General features: G+C 34.0%; 1 protein-coding gene across 6 annotated transcripts in view; it reads right to left on the minus strand.

Annotated features, from left to right (window-relative positions):
• The window catches only part of tbc1d5 (TBC1 domain family, member 5), a 477,565-nt gene that overhangs the window by 75,377 nt on the left and 384,347 nt on the right, over positions 1-17,841 (minus strand). For all 6 annotated transcript variants that reach the window (XM_073054429.1, XM_073054423.1, XM_073054427.1 and 3 more), the window contains 2 exons: positions 15,740-15,825; positions 4,481-4,728 (listed from right to left, as the gene is read on the minus strand). In XM_073054429.1, coding sequence (XP_072910530.1) covers positions 4,481-4,728; positions 15,740-15,825 — 334 coding nt within the window. The remainder of the gene's footprint in view (positions 1-4,480; positions 4,729-15,739; positions 15,826-17,841) is intronic.

The raw sequence follows: 17,841 nt of genomic DNA on the forward strand, positions 1-17,841 counted from the left end.
TTACCAGCTTACTCTCACTAGCAATTTTCTTCCTCATTAACTTATTACTGTTCTGCTGCTGGTTTCTGAAAAATTCCCAGTCCTCATTTTATATTCAAGTGTTAATATTTTTCTTAACCTCCTTTGTTAACCATCTTTCTTACTGAGTTGCCCTTTCTGATTGGGTTGGGTTTTTGCTGAGAAGAATGAAATAAATATCCACTGCCTGATCCCTTAGTTTATGTTCCCAGTCTGTTCTAGACAAATTTTGCTTTTGTCCTTGTAAATGCCCTTATTTAAATTGAGGATGTAATTTTGGATTTGAGGGTTCAGCCTCAAACTGTAGAAGCTATGAACCAGTTATTTGATGTAGGCTATTTGGTATGCATAAGTAAGAATGTCACTAGTAAAATCTGATGGTTCTGGAAAAAATAAATTAATACTCATTTCTCAAATCAACTAGAGGATCTTTGTCCAATCTAAGCCCATCAGCCCACACAAGGTTCATATCTCTCTATTCCCTGTCCGTTCATTTGCTTGGTTAAATGCTTCTTAAATATTACTATTGTAGCTGCTTTTACCACCTCCCTTGGTAGTGTATTCCAGGCAACAGCTACTCTGTATAAAAAAATTGCCTCACAAATCTTTACACTTCCCCTCTCTCACCTTAAACCATACTTTGCTTTGCACTGTAACACTTCCATTTGTTGTTATATCAACAGTAACTACACTTCACAATATTTAATGGGCAATCAAGTTTCCTGCTGCTTTCTAAGGCTGTGAAATGCATTATAAATTTAAGTTTTTATTTAGTCCTGTCTGGTGTCTTATTACAATAGTTCCTTTTTGCCTTTAAAGCTCTCTCTTTGATACTTCTTAAAAACTGCTGCAATTGTATTCATTCAAATAAATGATCACCAATCTGAAATGTTAATTACAACCTCTCTATTGATTAGTGTCTCCACCAATTTCTGTATGTATGCTGATTTTCAGCACCCACTGTATTCTGGTTTTATGATTAAACACATTATCTGTTCTTTTCAGTAGACCATAATGATGCTAACAAAGAAGTATTTAAATAGTTCACTCACCAAGTCAGAGTTAAAAACATATTCAAATTCCAACTGGATTGCTTTTGTGTAAAGCCTTGTGGATTCAGTGGGCCAAAAGGCCTCTTTCCACATTGTAATCTTTCTGTGACTCAGACAGATTGGTGCCATTTAGAGCTATTGAGTTGAGCTGTTGAAAATGTTTAAAATTTGTTCATTTCTGAAACTGTTTTCTTCAGGTAGTACTATCTGCTAGTTTTGTTATTGTGTACCTAAATTTGATAATAGGACTTCAAAGCATACCAAGGTGGGAGAAGTGTCTGAATTTTTCAAACAAAAAAATGGCTGTTGGATTGTTGTAAAATCACAACTAGTTCACTGATGTCAGTTAAGGTCGGTGAAGGTAAATGATCAAGTACGATTTTCCTTTTCATTCTGGCTAATTGCTCAGCATTGGCGAGACACGCTGATACTTTACGGCAGCAAATTAAACTATTAACTACACTGTTAATTTTGCTTTTTCTGGACTATGATCACTGCAATCTACAGCCCGTAATTTTCCTTGGAGAGGTGTGCTTTTGAACTGTCTGTATAACCTGGCATTTTTGCGGTATCCTGAAGGATCTAGTGAACTGGACTCTTGAGAAGGTCTTTGTTGGAGTGGACTTTGAGCTGGATCGAAGTGGTGGAGTCCAGGCCTGAGACAGAAAGAAATGAACATACGTTTGGCCACTGCTGGAGTGGACTTGGGACTGGATCAAAGTGGCAGGGCCCAGGCCCAAGAGAGAAACATTAACCAATGTTTGGCTACTGCTGGAGTGGACTTGGGGCCAGATTGAAGCGGTGAGGCCTGGGCCCAAGGACAAAAAACGAACTAATGTGTGGCCAATTTTGGAGCAGAGCCAGATTAAGAGACCGAGGTGCTAAGGCCGAAGGTGAAAGCAAATCAGCGTACATCTCACTATTCCCTGAGGTTTACTCGCCTTACTGCTGAACGGGCTCTGTGGCTGTGGATTCACTTTCGGGGATTCTGCAGGTCATGTTCTCTGTAATAATTGTTTACTTTTTTATTGTTTGCACTATTGATTCCCCCCCCCCCCCGCCATACTGGGTCCTTATTGTGTAGAGTTTTTTATGGGCTGCCTGCAAGACAGAATATCAAGGTTGTATATAGTATACATACTTCAATACTTTAATCTTCCCTGCCTCTAGTGTTAAAATTAATTGGTTTGTAGTTCACTAGACATGTTATCTCCCTTTATCTGAATTGTTAATTATCTGCCAATCTTTCAGCACTACACCTTAAGTTCTTTTAATACATACAATGGTTCCTTTGCCAGCTACTTAGTTGTGCCAAACTGTTACCAGTGGTTAATAAAAGTGGTCCCTTAGGTACCTTCTCAATGCAACTGAAGATTGGTTACAAATGCAAATTTGCCAGTGATGTCCAGCTGCTGAGAATCATTTAAAAACACATCAGACAACTCTCATTTTCATTGAACATTGGCATGCTTTTTTTTTCTTTCAACACTGTGATTTTGAAGAATTAAATGGAAGCTTCTTGTCTGAATTACCAATATTAAAGCTTGATTCATCTAACCCAGAACTTGAAGAAGAAATTGGTGCTTCTTTTGTGAAAAACATTATGCATAAAATGTTTTTGATATATTTTGTTTGAAAATTTGAAAAAATAAACAACGTAGACCTGAGGCACCAGCTACTGTATATGTTTCATTTAGAATTAAAATGCAGAGAATGCATTTAATGGTTTATTTGCCCTGAGCTCCAGAATGTGTTTTTTTTTTATTTTCAGAAAATTAAATAGTTATAAACCCTTTAGTTTTCTCTCAACTGCACTTAATTTTAATCAAACCAATTTCATTGTGAATGCCTAAAGTAGTAATCTTAAATGCCAGAAAAATAGTGTTCCACTAAGCATTCACATCCATGCACTGGAGTAACTACAACTGGCAATACTTAATTCAATAAATATAAATTAATGGTTATATGATCATTATTATTTCATACGTTACATTTGGAGTTATCCATAGTCATTTCTAAGTCAATAAAGAAATGAGATGTCTTTTCTTAGCTCAAACAGCAATAGAACAGTAAATTAGAAGTTAGTTAATTACAATAAAACAAATGCTACATTAAAAAGAAAATGTATGATTTTATGCAAGTCTGACTACTAATCACTTTGGTTGCTTTACGTTTCATTGCCTACAGGCTGAAAGCTTATTCTTCCAAATCATTTTTAAATGTATCGTTTTCCTGCAGTTCCATCTTCAAATTATTTATTGTTTACTGTAGTAACTGGTACAAGTTTCATTATTATTCTGTAAATTTACTTTCTGTTCAGGATCAAAAAACTTCAGTCAAGGAAGTTTGAGATAAGCTACACATTCACTGTAAAGCTGGATTGCTATTCCACAGGCATGGCATTGAATCCTACAATTGACTTGGAAAGAAGATTATCATCAAATCTCTGATTCACAATAGTAGCTGACTCCTAATAGTTTGAAAGTGCTTTTTAAAATCATTTTGTGAGTTCATACAGGGAGTAATTGCAGATGAAGATGTATAAATTTATCAATCTTCTTTATAAAAATGATCAATGAGAAGTCTTTGGTAGTGATCATGATCTAGTACCATCTGATACTTGTAAAAGAGATCTAAAAGAAGGGTGTAAAGGAAATTTTCTACAGTAAGAACACAATTTACTTCACAATTAAACCTCAGCATATCAAACATCATTCTCTAAAAATATCTAGAGAAACTCGAACTCTTTAGTTTAGAATAGAGGTCTTTGAGACATTACCTTATTATAAGAGACGTGAAGAGTTGCAATTGCTGGCAATCTGAATCAAAAGTCATGGGGTACTATAACTACATATGGAGAATTCCCGAAAGGGAATCTCACAATGCATTGCTATGACACCATTAATGTGAATCCACAGAGCTGGATAAATTTATGATACTGCAGGAATCCATTTAGCTTAGTAGGTTTATGTTAGCAAAAAATAAAAACTGCCTAATATCACTTCCCAGCTCTTGGATCATAGCTTCGGCATATCAAGTATTCATCTTGGTGCATTTTAAACCAATGAATATTTTTGCCCCCACTGTCTTTTTAGACAGAGTACCAGATATCAACAGCCTAGTGGGCAAAGTGTAAACTCTATTTAACAAAGTGTTCCATGTAGATCCTTAATTTTAAAAAATGGCCAAACCTAAGTTAAGCATTTAGAGAATGTGATTTGCAATTTTCAAGGAGCATTGTATATCGAACACTGTTAGAACTCTGGCAACACCAGTTGGTTCCGGTCTGCCAACTGTGCCTCAAAATGCTAAATTGCAAATGAACCCTGAGACAACAGAACAACTGTGTAAAGAATTATTTATTTACTGTATCACTAAGGTATTGTAGAATCTGATATATCATTGATTACCTTTGCTAAGTTGTACTGGCATACTTTCAGATTTCATCATTCGTTGTTGTTGATGTTGATGGGTGTGTTCCACCATTACTTTTTGAGAAGATGGTTGGGGTGAAGGACTGCTGCTGTAGTTTGTCCCAACACTTTGTAAACTACTGGTACCTCCAACTAAGATAGCTGGATTTATCAGCCTCCGTCCAAAGTTCATTAAGCTGCTGGACACCTTATTGATGTTGAGAGGAGCAACCTTTGCCCCAGCACTGAAAAAAATATTGAAGGATGCACTTTAATATATTCCTTTATCAACTTAACAGCATTAGCAATCAACTTGAGAACTATTATATCCAAAGTATCAGGTGAAATTGCTAAAAACATTAATCCATGAACAAATGCATTTTTGAGATGTATTTTAGGGATAACTTCCTTATATAGGTTATGGTCAAAATGTGGAATTTTTTATGTAGAAATATGTAGATATTCAGAGAGTCAAAAGCTTTTGCTCACTAGTGCAGTAATATTGGCTACTACACTTCCATTGTATGGCTACCCCGTCGTAGTGATAATCTCCTTTCAATGGTGAACCAATTGTCTCTGCTGCCAGATCAGTTAATTCTGTTATTTATCCCCAAAAGTATACGACAGGAAAAAAAAAATCACTTTGGGAAACTTCATCTACTACTGACTGCAGATCAATGCCCCTGAAATTGCTGTAGTCTAATCTGCTCCTTTAAATCTGTACATGTATGGAATAATGCCTCAGCACCACTGTTGGAAAATAGATTCATTAACCCATGATATGGGAGGAAATCAAACTGTATAGAGGGATCAAAATGTCTAAAAGGAATATAGATAGTTTAAGCTAATGGGCAGAAATTCATCAGGAAATACTCAACGTGGGAAAACACAAGTTCAGGAAGAATAGAAATGCAGATTTTTAAAAATAGTGCGGCTATAACACGTTGCTATTTAGTGGATGCAGGCAGCTTCATACATGAAATTCAGAACATAAATGTCTCACCATTCTCATATAGGCTTTTGAGGGAGCCTGATAAGGTGAAACTGAAACAATGATTTTTCCCTTGTGAAGGAATCTAGAACTGGGATGGATTTTAGACCTCATCTCCACATTCCTGTTTACTCCCAGGACGTACATAATTCAAAATTATTCAAAGTCGCAGCTTCCACCTTCCTTTCAAAAGGATCAAACTTCACAGAGATAAGAAAACTCATCCATCTCAAACAGGTAACATCCCTTCTAGTTTTAAATTCGCCCACAAGAGTAAATACCCTTTTCATTTCCATCCCTTAGGTTCACACATAATTTTTAAAAAAAAATTTTAATTGAATTTTCAAATAGGTTACAGAAAGAAAAAAAAAGAAAAAAGAAAGAAAGAATGCCTGGATATCGGAAGATCCCCACATGCTCCACGGAGTTCATAATAGCTTTAATATGTATATTTATTTCTTTCGCCAGATAACCAATAATTTTATCTTCGGAGCACCTATATATTTAATCCTATTTTTTGTAAATAAGGGCACCAAATTTTCAGAAATATTTCATATTTATCTCTTAAATTATGTGTAATTTTTTCAAGTGGAATGCAGCTAAAAATTTCATTTTTCCAACGATCTATACTTAAGTATGAATCCGATTTCCAAGTAACTGCAATAGCCTTTTTGGCTACTGCCAAAGCAATTTTTATGAATTCTTTCTGATATTTATTCAATTTGGATTTCAATTTTATCCCTTCAATATTGCCTAGTAAAAATAATGTTGGATTATATGGAAGTTGTATTCCAATAATTTGTTCCAGTAAAACTCTTAAATTTGTCCAAAAAGGTTGAATTTTAAAACAAGACCAAGTAGAGTGTAAAAAAGTACCAATTTCTTGATTACATCGAAAACATTGATCAGATAAATTTGAATTTAATCTATTTATTTTTTGTGGTGTAATTACCGTAGATGTCGGATTATAAGCCGCTACTTTTTTCCCACATTTTGAACAGCTTTGAACACTGCGGCCTTTAATACGGTGCGGCTAATGCATGATTTTTTTTCATGCCGCCAAAAACATTTTGCCTCGTAACAGTAGACCAATAAAATTGATGAGTAGTTCACAGAGGTCCAATGAAATTGTACGATAAATCAAGCGCACTTTCACAATTAAATTATTGTAAATCAGTCATTTGTACTCACCCTCATCAACATGGAAAACACTCGAAGAAAAGCATTGTGCTGCCTTTATGGCAGTTATTTAGTTTATAATATTTTCGCTTAGTAATTCATTTGTTAGTTAAAGTTAGAAGTGTTTTAACTATATTTGTTTTCTGTACTACATCCCGGGATGCTATGACGTCACACCCGGTTTCGCCGCGTCTTGTGGGAAAATGCCGGTTTGCGATAAACGGGAAGGTGGGGGGGAGCGGCGGAGCCAAAACGCTGCTTTTAAGTTAAAGGCGATCAATAACTTTTCCTGGTAGGCTGCAGTATATATTTTTTACCAGTCGTTAGGAGATATTGGAATGTTGTTCAGTAAAAAAGTATACGCAACGTATATTTAAAAGTAGCCGCGTTACAGGCACGGTTCGAAAAAAAGCATTTGCAATATGTATTTGTTTATGTTACCATATGGATTTAATTAAAAGTTAAAAAATCCTCACGTGTAATATCTTTCTGTGTAAATATCTCATATTACAACGTGGGACACCTGCGGCCGAAAATCCGGTGCGGCCTAAAATCCGGTGCGGCTTGTACAAGTACAAAATTGATTTTATTTCTAAAATTAGAGCCAGCGGCTTTTAATCAGGTGCGCTCTGTAGTGCGAAATCTACGGTATATATTTGATGTAAAAAGTTAATTGTACTAATCTTAGTCGAACATTTATTGTATTTGTCATATTGTCAAGACATAATCTTGGCCAACTTGTTTCATCAATTTTAATATTTAAATCAGTTTCCCATTTTTGTCTTAACTTATGAATTCCTTGTTTAATTGCCTGTTCTTGAATCAAATTATACATACCAGAAATAATTTTTTAAATTTTTCCTTTATGAATTAAAGTTTCTATTTCATTAGGTTTCAGCAATAACATTGTTTGACCCAGTTTATCTCTTAAATAAGCCCTTAATTGGAAATAACAAAAAAGAGTGTTATTTGATATTTTATATTTATTCTTTAATTGGTCAAATGACATTAATATACCTCCTTCAAAACAATCTCCTATATATCTAATCCCTTTGTGAAACCAGTTATATAAAAGTTGATTATCAATTGTAAAAGGGATGTTTATTTTGAATTAAAGGTCTCTTTGCTAATAAAGATTTCTTTATCTCATTATCAACATTTATCTTATTCCATAAATCAATCAAATGTTTTAGTATAGGAGATTCTTTCTTTTCCTGTATCCATTTAGATTCCCATTTATATATAAAATCTTCTGGTATATTTTCTCCTATTTTATCTAATTCTATTCTAATCCATGCCGGTTTATCTTCATCAAAAGAAGATGCAATAAATCTAAGTTGATTTGCTTTGTAATAATTCTTAAAATTTGGTAATTGTAACCCTCCTAGGTCAAATTTCCATGTCAATTTTTCCAACGATATTCTTGACATCTTACCTTTCCAAAGGAATTTCCTCACACATTTATTTAACTCTTGAAAAAACTTCTGCGGTAATTGTATTGGTAGTGTTTGGAATAAATATTGTAATCTAGGGAATATATTCATTTTTACAGCATTGACTCTACCTATTAATGTTATTGGTAACATCATCCATTTATCAAGATCCTCTTGAATTTTTTTCAATAATGGCAAATAATTTAGTTTATATAAATTCTTTATATCATTATCAACTCTTATACCTAAATACTTTATACCATTTATCGGCCATCTAAATTGAGTTATTACTCGACATTGACTATAATCTCCTTTAATAAGGGGTAGAATTTTACTTTTATCCCAATTTATTTTGTACCCTGCTATTTTCCCATATTCTTCCAATCTAGAAGATAATTTATGCAACGAATGCAATGGGTTAGTTAGATAAATCAGAACATCATCAGCAAATAAGTTAATCTTATATTCCTCCTGATTAACTCTGAAACCCATAATATCTGAGTCAGTTCTAATTAATTCAGCTAATGGTTCTATCGCCAACACAAATAAAGCAGGTGATAATGGACAACCTTGTCTAGTTGACCTTGTTAACTGAAATGATGTTGAAATTTGGCCATTTGTCACCACTTTAGCTTTGGGGTTAGTATTAAAGGTTTTAATCCATTTTATAAAAGATACACCTAATCCATATTTTTCCAATACCTTAAATAAAAAATCCCATTCCAATCTATCAAATGCTCTTTCTGCATCCAAAGCAACTGCCACACTCATTTCTTCCCTCTTTTGTGCCAAATGAATTATGCTAAGTAACCAAGTTACATTATCTGCCAATTGTCTATTTTTAATAAATCCTGTTTGGTCCATGTGTATTAATTTTGGTAAGTATTTAGATAATCTATTAGATAAAATTTTTGCTATTATTTTATAGTCTGTGTTCAACAAAGAAATAGGTCTATATGATGTTGGCTTTAGAAGATCTCTGTCTTTTTTTGGCAATACTATTAAAATAGCTGTCAAAAAAGATTTTGTAAGTTTATGCATTCTTTCCGCTTGGTGTATTAGCTCCATAAAAGGAGGAATTAATAAATCTTTAAACTTTTTGTAAAATTCAGGCGGAAAACCATCTTCTCCTGGAGATTTATTACTCTGAAGTGATCCTAGAGCTTCTTCGACCTCTTTTAATGTAAAAGGCACATCTAATCCCTTCTGTTCTTCCAAATTCAATTTTGGGAGAGTTATTTGTGATAAAAACCTTTCTATCTCAACAATATCATTTTGTGATTCTGATTGATACAGTTCAGAATAAAAATTTTTAAAAGTTTCATTGATTTCTAAAGGTTTATAAGTAATTTTATTTACACTTGTTCTAATTGCATTTATCGTTTTGGAGGCCTGGTCTGTTTTTAACTGCCAAGCAAGAATCTTGTGTGATATTTCACCTAGTTCATAATATCTCTGTTTAGTTCTCATAATTGCTTTTTCTGTTCGGTATGTCTGAAGTGTATTATATTGTAGCTTCTTATTAACAAGTTGTCTTTGTTTTTCTTCTGTCATATATCTTTGAGATTCTTTTTCTAATTTTGTAATCTCTTTTTCCAATCGATCTATTTCTACCATATATTCCTTCTTAATTTTAGACGTATAACTTATTATCTGGCCTCTCAAATATTCCATCGCTCCCCATAATATAAATTTATCATCAACTGAATGTGAGTTTGTATCTAAAAAAAACTGAATTTGTTTTTTCATAAAATCACAAAAATCTTGACATTTTAATAATATTGAATTAAATCTCTATCTGTAAATCGATTCCTCCTTATCCATCATTATCATTGTCATTATCAAAGGGGAATGATCTGACAACATTCTTGCTTTATATTCCATATTTTTCACTCTGTTTTGAATATTCACTGATAGTAGGAAAAAATCTATCCTTGAATAAGTTTTATGTCTATTTGAATAAAATGAATAATCTCTTTCTTTTGGGTTAATTCTTCTCCATATATCAATCAAATTTAAATCTTTCATCAATGATAAAATTAATTTTGCTACTTTTGGTTTTGTAACAACCTTTGTTGACCTATCTAAAACTGGGTCTAGACAAAAGTTAAAGTCTCCACCTATTAATATTTTATCGTGTGCGTCAGCCAAATTCAAAAAAGCCTCTTGTATAAATTTTACATCATTTTCATTTGGTGCATAAATATTCATAAGAGTCCATAGTTCTGAAAAGATTTGACAATGTATAATTACATACCTTCCCGCAGAATCAATTAATACATTTTGTATTTTAATTGGTAAAGTTTTGTTGATCAAAATTGCAGCTCCCCTCGCTTTTGAATTAAATGAAGCTGCTATAACATTTCCGACCCAATCGCTTTTTAATTTCTGATGTTCTATCTCTGTTAAATGTGTTTCTCGTATAAAAGCTATATCTATTTTCATTTTCTTAATGTATGTTAAAATTCATCAGTCCATTAAGCTCATTAACATTAAAACTTTAAAAATTCAGTAAATTAGTCATTATTTTAATGGGATTACTCCAGTCTATAATAATATATAATATTTCAACTCTCATTGTATCTTGGGGAATTATTTTAAAATTCTCCATGTTGCTATGCGTCTCCCCTCCGATCATCCAGGCAAAGAAAGAAAAATAAAAGAAAAATAGATAATAAAGGAAAAAACCCCAAAAAAACCCTGCTAATGTTATGAATGAAAAAAAACACAACATTACCCCCCTCCATTGTGCTCGTTATGGCAAACGCCATGATTACACACGTGAATCCCGTAGTGATCGATCCGAAGTTTCCCCAGCTCCCCCGTAACATGAAAAAAGTATATATAAGAGAAGAAAAAATAATATCACTACTCTCGATTAATATTTCTCAAATTTTTACCTTTCTCCCCGTATCATATAATTAAAAGTATATTTAAATATTCTTCTGTCCTTAATGTCCATCAACTCACTTCAGTGTCCCCATCTTCATCTTTAATCTGTTTCACTTTTAAATCTTTACTGCGTCTAGTGAATATTTGGGAGTTCTTGTGCAAACTCCTCCGCATCCCGATGATCAGTAAAAAATCTTCTTTTTCCGTCATCCAAAAAAATTATCAGTGTTGCTGGGTGGCGCAATATAAATTTATAAACCTTTTCTCATAAAACTTTTTTCGCTGGGTTGAATTCCTTCTTTCTCTTCAAAAGGTCATAACTTATATCAGGATAGAAAAGAACTGCTTTCCCTTCTATCATCAATGGCTCATTTCTCTTTCTGGCACGTTGGGCAGCCGCCTTCAGGATCTTTTCTTTATCTTGATATCTTAAGCATTTTATCAAGATTGGTCGTGGGTTTTTATCAGGTTGAGGTTTTGGTCTTAAGGCTCTGTGAACCCTTTCGATTTCAATCAACTGGATTCCCCCTTCCATTTCCAAATTTTCCGGGATCCATTTTTGAAAATTTTTTATTGGATCCTCTCCCTCTATCCCTTCTTTAAGACCAACAATTTTAATATTATTTTGTCTACTAAAATTTTCAAGCACGTCTATTTTTTCCAAGTCATTTTCTTTCTGATGTCCAGGCAAGAATATTATCTTCCATTTTATTCACTCTATCAATAGTGTCTCCCGTTATTTCTTCCAGCTTTTTAACTTTCTTGTCCGTTTTCTCCTGTTTTTTTACCATTTTATCAAACATAGTCTTCATATTTTTAATATCTTCTTTTATTATTTTTAATGTTTTTAATTCTTTTAATTTGTGCATTATTTGCGCCAAAGCTTCTCTTATGCCTCCAGAATATCTTCCACCTCCAACCTTTTCCTGTTGTTCTTCTTTTACCTCCTCATCTTCATCTGTTTGTTCCAGAGAGTCCGAATCCTCTTCGGGTACATTTTCACTTCCGCTTCCAATCGTAGCTGGGATTTGTAGTTCAAATTGCTCATGTTTGCACATGCCCTTTCCTGCGCGCACGCGCAGTTCCTGTTGTTTCTTCTTGGAAACTGTTGATGTTGCGGCCGATTCCTGTTCTATATCGCCGGAGGTAACATGCACTTGAGTCTGAGGCTTCTTCATGGTGGCCGGCCCAGCTTGTACTGTCTGCAAAGTAGAAGTTTTCTTCTTTGTCTGTTTAGGAGGCATATCTAAGGAAAATCCTGAATAGTTTAGACGTAGTTTTTAGAAAATATTTACTAACTTTTCTTCACTTAAACATTAATTTATTAGTTTTTTTACGGGACAGCTGGATTTCCACGTCTTGATCCTACGTCATCACGTGACGTCCTCGGTTCACACATACTTAATGTAATAATCTCTCATTCTAATCTCAGGTGGACACATTTGCGCAATCTTTCCTCAAAAGACACCTTCCCATTCCAGTTTACATTCTATATTCTTACAATAGTTATCATTTTTCACTACATTGGTATAAGAGGTAAGCACTAAGAGCTAGTGAGAGCCAAATGGGTTCTTCTTCTTCTTCTGAATATCAATGACGGTTGGCAGTCATTACTGCTACCAACTGGACAGGAGTGTGGGGTAGAGAGTTGGGGAAATAAAATCCCTATTAGTTCTTTATCAAATGAAAACTAAATTACCCCCAAAGCCCTATCGATTGTAAATAATGAAAGACAATACAGTAGGCCCTCCTTATCTGCGGGGGATTGGTTCCAAGATCCCCCGTGGATATCAAAAAACGCGGATGCTCAAGTCCCTTATTTAATCTGTCTCAGTGCGATGGTCCTTAAGACCCAGTGGAAGCCCGGACTTTATTTAACATGTCTCAGTGCGGTGGACATTAGTACCCGGCGGCACTGCTCTGAATCTGCAGTGTTTCTGTTCATGAAAATAATCACGATCACAATTGAAAATAAGGTGAAAGTAATAAAGCGATTGGAAAGAGATGAAACGCCATCGGTTATTGGAAAAGCGTTAGGCTACAGTCAGTCAACAATCAGAACAATTTTAATGGAGGATGTGAAAGGCTCTGCCCCAATGAAAGCTACAATTATTACTAAGGAACGCAGTGGTTTAATTGTTGAAATATGTATGTTTCTGAAGTGTTTTATATGCATAGAAAGGTAAAATATGTACTATATACTAAGAAAAACATTTGACTAACTGACGCTAAATAATACCGGATGTACCTGTTCCAACTTCAAATCCGACTTTAAGGTGGACTCAGGAACGGAACTCATTCATAACCTGGGGACTGCCTGTTCTTTTAAGTCATTTCTAGATTACTTAAAATACCTAATACAATGTAAATGGTATGTAAATAGTTGTTATACTGTATTGTTTAGGGAATAATGACAAGAAAAAATAGTCTGTACATGCTCAAACGATGAGTGCTGGAGAGAGAACTTCCGGGTTTTCCTGATCAGCGGTTGGTTGAATCCGCGCATGTGGAACCCGCGGATAAGGAGGGCCGACTGTATTGTGAATTAAAGTCACATCCATAACTTAAAATTTTTAAATGAAAACTATCAACTCTCAAAGATAGTAATGCAGCCTGCTTTCTTTCAACTTTATATACTTCACATTGTAAAACAATGTGTTCAATAGTTTCATAATGATAATAAAACCTACACATGCCAGAGTGATGTTTTCCAACAAGATATACTAAATGGGTTTTTGCTGTTGTTATCTTGTGATGGTATGTTGGTCCCTTTACAGTTATGTCAAGAAGGGCTTTTCATCTCTCTTGATAGCTGTTTATTCTGTAATATTAGCTCATATCCTGACAGAAACACTCAATGGCCACTTTATTAGGTGCACCTGTACACCTGCTTGTTAATGTAAATATCTAATCAACCAATCATGTGGCTGCAACTCAATGTATAAAGGCATGCAGCATTGGTCAAGACGTTCAATTGTTGCTCAGACTAAACATGAGAATGGAAAAGAAATGTGATCTAAGTGACTTGACCATGAAGTAATTCTTGGTGCCAGACAGGGTAGTTTGAATATCTTAGAAACAGAACAGCAGTAGAAAACCACACAAGATTCCTGTCCTGTACGTATTAAAGTGACCACTGAGGGCAGAGTACAGTTGTATTTTGCCTTTATACACCAAGTATCTTAACAATGACACAGTTGGAACACAGATCATTTCTACCACCAAAAATGTCACTTAAACTCTGGTAGCATCTGAAAACAATTTGAGTTCAAGCTTGTTTTTCCTCCCTGATGTTAAGTTGGACTTCCCTGATTGAATATCTGAGGTGACTTTTTTTTCTGTTTTCAGAGCTACATAAACGATTTTCTAAGTTGTCACATATGCTGCTGAAGACCTCAACATTTGTAACTGATGCTACAGAGGAATCGATTTATTTCTAATAGTGTAAAGAAGCGGAATCACCATGGCATAGTATTGTTCCAGCTATCTTATAATAGCCATTGTATCAAGTAATATCATGGCGTTGATTTCAATGGAAAGTCACTCAGATCTTTACCGTGAAGCATGAAATGCTTCGATAATCTTCCTTACTATTTATGGAAGCATTACAGTAGTCAATTTTGCAAGGATTCTCTATTCAAAATAGGAAACAGAATAGGATTTAAGTCGCAAAATATAGTTCTACATATTAGTAATGTCAATAATTAAATATACTTCAGAAACACAGGTATGCTCAAACGAATGTAAAGAATCATCAGGTTTCCAGATACACTTCCACATGCAACACCTCAAATGAGATGATTGCAACCAGACTAATCAATCACCACTACCATAGTTAATTGATTATTGTTAACTGCTCATGCTTTAACCCAAATCAGTTATTACCAGACACTACATAGATAAGGGAGACATAAAACACTATGAAATGACAACATGAAGGTGCTATTTAATGGTATGCTGTTATTTCTAGCAGAAAGGAAAGGCTTGAACACCTCACAGATACAAAATCATGGCAAAGGTTGTAGCAGTGGTGGTTTCTGGATAAATCCCAAGATTAGGTTAACCTTGAACAGAATAATTTCCATACTAGTGGTGTAACGTAAGCACCACTGCTTGATCTGTAGCCATTTTCAAACTGTACTAATGATAAAGAGAGGACAGAATGTAATCTACATGAAATGGTAAAAAGCTTAGTGTGAAAGAAAACTGAGAGAAGTATGCAATGAGATGACAAATGGATACAGGCTAGAGTGTAAATAGATTAAGAAAACAGCAAACAGAAAATAAGATGGTGAAATGTGAGTTAAGAAGGGAAAATGGAAAACACTCATTGTTTAAAAAAAGACTAATAAATGTCGTGAAACAAAAGGATTTGGTTGCCCTTGTGCACAAATTACATAGTTAACATGCAGAAACAGAGAGCACTTAGAAACATAAATAGTATTTTATCTCGACTCCAATACCATCAGTGTAAGAGTTAATATCACCTCAAAAATATACAAGGGCATTGGTGTAATTACACTTATGATATTGTACACTGTTTTAATCACCTTAGCTTTTTGGGTACCAAAGAATCAAGCAAAGTAGAGTGATATCAAATATTAGTAATCAGCTTACTGAAAATGAAGTAAGCATGAAGAGCACAATTTCTTATGCTATTATGGTTTAGCTATTTAACCAATCCCAAAAGTAAGCATTTTGTCTAAAAAAACAATTTGGTAGAATAGCAAGTGCAATGTTGTACCCATCTGGAACTCTTACCGTGTCTTGTTTACAATTTCAGCACCACGTGCCCTGTAGTAATCCAGATTCTGTTGGAATTGGTAATTCATTGGTCTTGGGTTGTTCTAACAAGAAATTAAGTACAATAATTTTATACTCTATAAGTAGCAAGGTGGATTAAGTTACATTGACAGAATTTTGACAATATTTCAGAGCCAATTTTATTTTACTTGGATAACATCTCATATTTTCTTCCCACGGATCCAACTCTACACTAACAACAAATACTAATCATGCAGAATTTATATTTTGCTTTTAGCATACTGTATGAGGTTTCCAAAACATAGATGTATACTGCTGATCTAGGAAGGATCAATAATGTTTACTTTAACATTACAGCTTGAATTGTCCAAATAACATGGCTGAAGGCAATGGGCCCCAAAAACACAAGACAGGTTGGGTACACTGAGCATTTTGATGGTAATTTTCTGTATCAGTATCTCATACTATGCTCTGATCAATGGTGTGACAATGAAAAGGAAAAAGTAAAAACATTCTTTGGATATGGAATGTAAAACCCAAGAAATGATGCAAAACATGAAAATTTTTCAAAAATTGGTCAGTGTTAAGATTTTTACTCAAGAGGCTATGACTAGGTATTAAAATGCACAACTAAAAGCTTTAGTAAAGCGAAAATAACACAGTGTACTAGCCAACAGCACAAAATTAGCTGAATTTATCAAACAAAAAAATTAAAAAAATCTCTGAACTAAATCAATAATAAAATCTAAACTGAAATTGAGCCCTTCTGTATACCATGAAGATCAAATCTACTTTGAAATACTGAAAAGTGAAAAAAATCTCCATTTCCTGTCTTCCGAAATGTTTTATGAGAATTAACATGAAGATATTTTCCCATGCCAAAGGCACATAATTTTTCTATATGTAAGATTTAATTTTTTAATTGAAGCTGAAGCCTTCTTTCAAAAAGATAGCAGTAGTATATGAAGACATGAACGAAACTTAATGAATGCAAGTGTCAGCTTCTGTTTTTTTTGCTGAGACGCATTTTAAAAATTCAATTTATTTTTCATTAGTGAGTTTTTTTAAAGATAGAGAACTTCGCTTAGACAGGTACGTAAAATATCTTTGACAGTTTCCCACAATTAATAATTCCTTGTGATGTAGATATATAGTATATCTTCAGACGAACCGAATATACATAGCTGGAGGCAATTACAAACTATAATATTATTGTGGATTTGAGTTCATGATAAACCATATGATATTATTTGAGCTCCTTAGTGATATTAAAGCCTTGAATTGAATTCTTACGATGGATTACATATGTGCAATTGATAGATTCACAGAATCTTTTACAAAAGGAGGAAAATATTTGGCCCATACGGCCTGTCTCAACTTGTTCAAATGGCTAGTCAATTAGCCTTACTTTCCTGCTTTCTCCTCAACCCTGCAATATGATATCTTTCAAGTAAATATCTAATTCTCCTTTGCAATTTGTGATTTAAGTAGTGCATCTAGAACACAACATCTTTATGTATATAAAACTACTGATTTCACCTGTGGTTTTTTTGCTAACTGTCTTACTGTATGTCTGTAGTCATTAAATACTGATCCATCTACTGGTAGATGTATACTTATTTACTCCATTAACACCCAGCATGATCAGCATGGAGAAGTTGGACTGAAGGGCATGGCTCTATGCTGTTTAACTTTATCACACTAAAATTTTTCATGGTCTTGAACATTTCTGTTAAATCTAACTTGAGTTTTTTTGTTTCAGAGAAACAATTTCAGTATCTCTTGATGCTCGCTTGAATTTAAATTCATTCATCTTGCTAATACTGTAGTAAAATGCTTGTACCCTGCTTTAAGTCTCTGAAGTGTGCTGCCCAGAACTGGAAATATTATGATAATTAAGGTCAAATCAGTGCTTTGTCAATAGTAAACATTTATAGTGAGAATAAGATAAAATTCAAAATGCAGTTTCAGAATGAACATCAAAGGCCCATATCCAGTGTGTTCAATTTAAATAAGGACAATTATAATTAGTATGAGGGAGAAGTTGTCTAAGGTGTACAGGCGAAGAGACAACTCAGTAGACGAATAGTGATTCAGCA

The sequence above is a fragment of the Hemitrygon akajei genome, chromosome 8 (genome assembly GCF_048418815.1).
Source record: "Hemitrygon akajei chromosome 8, sHemAka1.3, whole genome shotgun sequence".
NCBI classification, from domain to species: domain Eukaryota; kingdom Metazoa; phylum Chordata; class Chondrichthyes; order Myliobatiformes; family Dasyatidae; genus Hemitrygon; species Hemitrygon akajei.